Raw genomic sequence first — 7,652 nt, 5'->3', positions numbered from 1 at the left:
GTTTTTAATTGAGTTGAGTTTTGAGTTTGGTAGTATTCGATTTGGTAATTATAACCTTAGTCAAAAGGTGTTTGTAAGTAGATGTATTTAGGGGATTTTGTGTTATTTTGAGGCATTTTAGAGTTTTATTGGATAGGTGCGAATTTCAAATGCGCGGATCTATCAACCAAAGATAAAATTTCAAAATTAGTCTCTCATATAAAGTCTTTTACTTTAAGGACAATGGTATCCTCTCAACCATAGCAAATTGCATCGACAAATCAACATTAGGGTTTGTCAATACGAATTATAAATCTTTTTAGCAAAGAAGTTTACATAATATGCAAAGCAACATAAAAAACATTTTTTTAATAGGAATTGTAAATACTTTCAGCAAAGAACTGTTTCCTTACAAAAAATGTTTCACCACACAAGGGTCAATATCTGCATTAATTTCCATATCCTTGAAATTATGTTGAAACAACCAAAAACAAGCGCTACAAAACTCAACATTTCATAACTACAAATCACCCAACGTATTCCTATATCACTACTACCATCACATGTCTTTCTTACATTGGCTATAAATTCTGGTGTACATACCAATAATACCCTTTCTTCAGCTACATTTCACTCTGCATTCAGTGCTTTCTGAATATCTCCCTGCAACATCAACATTCAACAAAGTTAAGTTTAATAATGAACTCACTCCATGGGATGCATGATGCATGGGAATAATATATTATTACCTGAATGGATAATGGTGAAGTAGTTGGCCCATAACGACCTATGACTCTGCCTTCTTTATCCACTAGAAACTTGGTGAAGTTCCATTTGATTCTTGACCCAAGAAATCCTCCTTTATTTGCCTTCAGAAACTTGTACACAGGTGCTGCTTTTGGTCCATTAACACGAATCTTCAACAAAGAAACAACTGATAATTAGTTCAAACTTCAAACTTTCAGTTTATTCATGTGAAATGTGTCATTTAGGGTTTCAAAAAACAAACATTTTTTTTTTGTAAGGATGACTGAAAACTCACCTTCTGGAAGATGGGATATGTGGCGTTAAACCTTGTGCATGCAAATTCTTCTACTTTCTCGCTAGAATCTGGCTCTTGTTTCAGGAACTGATTGCAAGGAAATGCCAAGATCTCCAGACCTGATCATAATATGTAGTAACACATACTTTATATTTTCATTCTATTCTAGCTCACAAATTAATATATTGTTGTTATCAACTTATGATATGAATGCAAAACAATTTGTGACACTATCATTTGTTTTTCGAGATTTGGAATCAGACCCCAATGAGAAATGATCAGACAAGATCCATTGAGCTAGATAGATAGCGATCTATGATTATTATTTAGAGGGAAGAATAAGATAAGTGGATGTAGAATATAATATTGTATTAAAAAAATTGACTAATCAGATAAATATTAAATTAGGTATCTATTCTTTGAAGTTTCAACTAATCAACTGATTGTCTGTTTATCTAATAGTATCGATTATTCACTTCACTTTAAACCTTAAATCCTCGCATCCAAACAGCGTTCTCTTCTGGTTGTGATAATCAATTTGAAGACAATGATACATCCAGTCTTGTAAAGGGTACAAAAGCATACCTTTAGCTCTATACTTTTCGTAAAGCTCCGTCAATTTTGGGTAGTTTGAGTTTGTAAATCCACTGTTTCAATCCAAACAAATTAGCCAGCAGTTAGAACACGAAGAACACGCGCAAGCGATTGGAAATTATACAGAAATTTTAAGAGATCAAGGAGTGGTAGAGATAGAAAGTAGAATCAACCATTTAGAAGCAACATTAACAACAAGAACAACTTTCCCTTTGTAGATGCTAAGATCCACATCCTTCCCTTTGCTATCCTGCATCGTTTGCTCAGAGGTTAAATCAAACAAACAAAACCCCATTCCAAATAAAATAATATCGATGTATGTTTGTGATTATGAATAAGAAAAATTGAAGACAACCTTGACTGTAAACTGATGAAACGAATGTTCAGGAACAGATGAAGCAGCACCCATTAGTGTTCAATCGAAGCTTTAGGTTTAGGAAGTTTTATGAGAGGAGGAGGAGGAGGAGCACCACCAACAGCGCCGCCGTGAAACAGGGGAGGATGTTCCCTTTGGATTAAGTTATATTAGATGGCATGAAATGGAATTGAACTAGAAGTTGTTGGAGCGCCAGCAAATGTCATATGGTATTGATTGCATCAATTGACTTTGTTCTTTTGTGCCAATCAAAATATCAAATGCTTCGTCAATAAGTCTCTACTTCTTCCGCCTTTTAAAAAAAAAAAAAAAAAAAAAAAAAGTTGTCGTCTTGTTTTTATTTTTGGTTATTGCCGATTCGCCGTTCCCTATGTCCTCATTAGTCAATATTCACATGATGGACTTCACTCAAAAAATATATATATATAAATCGCTACATAAACTATCTCATCGGAAAACGTTATACTTAAAAAAAAACAAAAAATAGCTTTCAATAAATTAAATGGGTCAAAGTAAATATTATTTTATCTTTTTCTCACTAATATAAACAATCCAACGTTTTTTACTTTTATCTCAACCGACACAAGTTTACTCGTTCTTTAGTAATTTACAAAGATCATAATTTTTGACTACTCAGTTTTCGTTGAATGTTTTATTAGCGCATGAAGGTCTATATATATTTAAGCTACCTCTTCTGTTTGCTTTTAAAAATTCTACAAGGCTAAAGCTAAAGCTCCAGCTTTTTAGAAATGTTCAAAAAGGCAACTTATTTTTCCTAAATCAAAGTTGATCTTTATCACCAAAAGAGAACTTTTTCATATGACAGTTTTTTTTTTCTTCAAAAGTAGTAAAATGTAACAATTTTATAATGAGATGTCACGACTCACGACTTAATATTAGATACTACAGTTATACATATAAAACTGGGTAACATGTAACTAAAAAGAAAAAAAAAATTGAAAGATCAGTTTATCTATTACTTCCGAAGCTATACTACTATAAATCTACCAAGCCAATTTTATGGCAAGATCCAAAAGGGCCTCAACTTGGCGAATCACCTTTCCCTTTTCTTGTTCTTTTAATCTCTTTGCAACAGATTCTGGATCAAGAGCTTCAAGTTTTGATCCTCCTCCGGTTTTTTCCACAGGCCTAACTTCTTTAAGCAACGTGTCCACCTCACGTATAAAATCTATACGTAACAGAAGATCATCTGCCTCCATTGCTGGTCTAACCAGAGGACCATGGTGCTGATGCAATAAATAAATAAATAAATAATAAAAAACATAAGAAACAAAATATTATGTAACGAGTCAAAACGGGTCTGGTTGACCTGTATAACACTTTTTCACTTACGTAAATAATTAATATATTAAACACGATCACAAGAAGTATCACATGAAACTTTTCATTTGAAACCGACAAATATAATGTTGACGTAAATGGGTGGTTAAAACAAAAATATGAAACTTTGGTTTGTACCTTGTCAAGATCAAACCCTGTGGGGACCAATAGGCTGAAGGGATCTTCTCGTGGGAAGGTTTCGATCATGCGTTTTTTACATGCTTTAAGCCACCCTTCTTCATCGTATTCATCATGTATCATTAAAAGATCATTCAGCAGTCTCATGGCTGGAGTAGCTTGCCTCTTCAAGATCTCTGTCTGAAATGCAACAAATAGAAACCTACTTTCATTTATTTGTTTATTATTATAACATCCTACTTTCAACATCTTTCTATTATACCATTGAAATATATACCCAATTATAGCATTCTACTCATGAAAATTGCTTTGTATATGGACGAAATTCTTATAGCTGGATAAATTTTTCAAAGTACAATGCTATATTAGGAAGAAAGGGAATAAACAAACAAATGAAAGTAGGTTTGCTATTTCTTGCATTAAACCCTAGAGAATGTATGAATTAATAAGGCGACAGAGCAACAAAAAGAATACCTCGACACGCCTGTATAACAGATCTAGACTTCTTATCGCATCTTTTTCTTCCTGGAAAATTGCAAGAACGATTTTTTTTTTTTTCAAATAGTTTAAAAAAGTTTTAAACACAATTACAAAAAATGAAAGATATTGAAAATATACATCACGTCGAGCAAGATCAAGACGAGTCCAGATCACCAGAAGAACAAGTTCATTCAGTTCACCTTTCTCAGCAGCTTCCTCAATTTTCTGTCAACAAGAAAAGTCATTACCTTTATAGTTTATATTAACAACACATACCAATTTCCCCTGGTGTATGATTCAATTTTACAAACTTTTCATGATATGAACAAAAAAAAAAAGCATACAACTTTTTACATATTCTAAGATAACACCGGATTTATCTCTATAATTTTTATCCATTTGACCTCTCATAATAATTAAAAAATATCATTCAAATTGATCCATTTTCACATAAATGTCTACTCACAATAATCACTTTGAAAACACACATTTTTAGATCATATATTCTTTTACATGAAGAAAACAGGGAAGTTTAGGAGACATAAATCCTGAATTGATAGCAAACAATTACCTCTTCGATCTCTTCAGCAGATTTGATGAAACTGGAAACCAATTTCTTTGCCCTAAAAACATCTTCTTGAGGAAAATTCTTCAAGTGCATGCCAACTTCTCTATACTCATCAACTATTCTTTCCTCTTCTTCATCTTCCTCTTGGCGCAATCTTTCCAACTCTTTAGTCTTCTCTCGCTGACGTGCTTGCCATTCCTAAAACCACACACCAAATATGACCATTTTGCCCTTCCTTTTACTTCATAATTACATTTGTACTAAAAGGGATTACAGTGATTATTATGACTTTACGATAATCATGTGGCCAATTTCAAGAATATTAACAGACAAGAGACCTTCTTGCTATAACCCCAGATAAAGTTGTAAGAAATAACCTATTAAAGATAAGCTTTGTTGGCGAATTTCACGAAATACCCTTTTCAAAAATGCTAAAAGGCGATAGAAGAACATGATGAATCAAGTAGTAGAGTTCCAAAAGAAGCAATATGGCTAGTTATTAAACAGAACCCTTACATGTGCGAATTTCAAGAATTAACAATCATGAAACCTTCTAGCTATAACCCCGGATAAGAAGTGCAAAGAATACCTTTTCAGAAATGCTAAGAAGAACATCAAGTATCAAGTAGTAAAAGAAGCAAATTGGCTTACTTCATCGTGGAATTCTTTAGGGAGGCCAGCTAAGACTTCATCTTCTAGCTTCTTGCTCCTACACAGAACTGGAAACAAAACCCTATTAACCAAAGGAAGATAGATGAGCACGAAAATGTTAAAAGATTATCGAGCGTCAAACAGAAATACTGACATGGGCGTTCGTTGGAAAGAGAAAGATTTAAAGAAGTAGGGAATGTCGACAAGGCTGTAATGGAGGTGGGAGGGAGGACCGATAGCCCGAAGACTCGTGCCTGCATATTTTCCGGGGTACTCAATTTAAAGTTTAAACTGCTGAGTGCTGATTACGAGTTTCCTTGTTTATGTACTCCCTCTCCATCCCTACCAACACAAAATAAATAAATAAATAACAATTAAATTAAATTAAATTGAGTATATTAGTGAAATCATTCCTATAATCAAAATTACATATTTGGTCTCTAATTTTTTTTTATACACTTGGATTGTCTTTACGATTTAATTTTGTTGCGTTTTCCGTTCCTATGGTTTGGTCAAAATTATCTGTTTAATCCCAAATTTGATGTGTGTAAAGGACGAAAAACACAAAAAAAATCAAACCAAAATGCCGATCCGAGTACAAAATAAAAATTAACGATCAAATATACAATGAACTTAAATTATTTATTTATAGAAATGAACTTACTCATGTCATGCAATGCTTATTGTGAATTTTTGTTTGTCTTCAAGACTTCAACCATATGTTATGTTCGATTGATTATGAATAAAACGCTCACGAAATTATTTACCGACGGGATCATAGTTTGCCTTTAATTATAACTTATAAGCTATGTTTCAATAATTAAACTAGTCATAAACTAGAATTTGAATTTGAATTTGAATTTGAATTTACTTATTTGTTTTTGCTTTACATCTTGGGTCAAGTGTAAAACACGTGTATTACACAGGTTGATTAAAGAAAATAAAATATAAAAATGTAAATAATAAATATTTTTTAAAATAAAATTTTGAAATAAGGATTGAAGAAACATATTAATTGCAATTTATTATAATATTTATTACATTTGATACTTACATATATAAAAGTACTAGGTGTAAGACTCATGTTTAATTAAAAAAATTAAATATAAATATCTAAATATTTAAGAATTTTGGATTTATAAAAAAATAATAATAACCATAATGAATTATTAAAATTGATTTTTTTATCTTTTAAATTTAAGTAAATAAACTAATGAACTTTAATTTAGGTATTTTAAAATAAGAATGTAAGTCCATTAATGAAATTTATATTCATTTATTATTACATTTATTGTAATTATTACATTAAAGTATTATGTGAAATTTATTAAAATAGAAAAACCCATAAAATGACGCATGGAAAAAAAAATTAATTCAAAATAACCACAAAATGACATTTTGCAAATTAAATAAGATTGTGAGATATGACAAAAAAAATCTTCGTTTATTAGAGTAGATAAGATTATGTGGCTTTTTAATTTTAAAATTTGAAATAACCATAAACTGACATATGGATATTATTTATTTAAAAAATATCACAAAATAACAAGTGTTAAAACTAATTAGAAATTGATATGTGATAGAAAAACTTTCATTTAGTAGAGAGGATTAGGTCACCAACATGTTACGTTAGTGTGCATATCTCCACATGCTCTCACTTGAACACGTCACAAAATCTCTATGGTCGTACTTACAACATTACATTCCCGACAACTGTTAAGATCTTCTAAACCCTTGGCTCGATGTATCCCCAGATAAATAACAACATATCATTTGTTCTTTATATATGAGTGAACGAGAAATATGAAATTTTCATCTAGCTCTTATGTTCAAGATTATATTTCTCAATACAAATTTGTGGTGACTCAAGAACACACTGCATAATTGAATGTCAATCATATTTGAGTGTAGTTGTTAGCTCGCAATCAATGAGTGGATTGTGATATTAATATTATCAGTGGTCAGAATGAAAAATTCAACTTTGACAACATACAACCTTACCTCTAAAATCATGTCATACTTGAAGGGTATTCTGTATAGCTACCGGTTACAATTACATAGACAATATTGGAGGACGTCAAGACACAAGATGCTAAAGTCGAGTCCTATGTATCTCTGTTTCAAGGACATAAAATATTATCATCTTAGAATTATTTGTGAGTAATATTCCATGAAGTGATACCTTAAGTATGAGTTACTCCCGTACCCATAGGTAGATCTAGGTGGTTCGTAAGGTAGCCCAAGATGAACATAAATAAATTTCAGTAGTGTAACTTTTTTCAAAAAAAATTTCAGTAGTGATTTTTTTTTTCGGAAAAATTTTAGGATATCCTTTTACTTTAATCGTGTCCGTACTTCACAAAATATCAAGTACATGTTGATACTAGTTGCATCACTATGTCATATCCATAACTACGGATAATCTTTTAACACCTCACAACTACAACAGTCTTAATTCATTGCTTTCTTTCTTAAAATATGAT

General features: G+C 31.4%; 2 protein-coding genes across 2 annotated transcripts; both read right to left on the bottom strand.

The window, feature by feature from the left end:
- Positions 1–333: 333 nt before the first annotated feature.
- LOC145048683 (putative glutathione peroxidase 5) lies at positions 334–2,208 on the bottom strand. The gene is made up of 6 exons (XM_078997269.1): positions 1,971–2,208; positions 1,789–1,865; positions 1,607–1,668; positions 1,022–1,140; positions 729–896; positions 334–642 (listed from the first exon to the last, which is right to left on the bottom strand). The coding sequence occupies exons 1-6, from the start codon at positions 2,022–2,024 to the stop codon at positions 610–612; spliced, it is 513 nt and encodes a 170-aa protein (XP_078853395.1). The 5' UTR covers positions 2,025–2,208; the 3' UTR covers positions 334–609.
- Positions 2,209–2,802: 594 nt separating this feature from the next.
- PAC (pale cress protein (PAC)) lies at positions 2,803–5,483 on the bottom strand. The gene is made up of 7 exons (XM_078997268.1): positions 5,324–5,483; positions 5,170–5,237; positions 4,522–4,716; positions 4,089–4,175; positions 3,945–3,995; positions 3,471–3,650; positions 2,803–3,238 (listed from the first exon to the last, which is right to left on the bottom strand). The coding sequence occupies exons 1-7, from the start codon at positions 5,427–5,429 to the stop codon at positions 2,996–2,998; spliced, it is 930 nt and encodes a 309-aa protein (XP_078853394.1). The 5' UTR covers positions 5,430–5,483; the 3' UTR covers positions 2,803–2,995.
- Between the last annotated feature and the right edge of the window lie 2,169 nt (positions 5,484–7,652).

The sequence above is a fragment of the Lactuca saligna genome, chromosome 5 (assembly GCF_052625555.1).
Source record: "Lactuca saligna cultivar CGN05327 chromosome 5, ASM5262555v1, whole genome shotgun sequence".
Classification (NCBI taxonomy): Eukaryota; Viridiplantae; Streptophyta; class Magnoliopsida; order Asterales; family Asteraceae; genus Lactuca; species Lactuca saligna.
The sequence above is the reverse complement of the archived record's forward strand: the minus strand, read 5'-3'. Positions and strand labels throughout refer to the sequence as shown.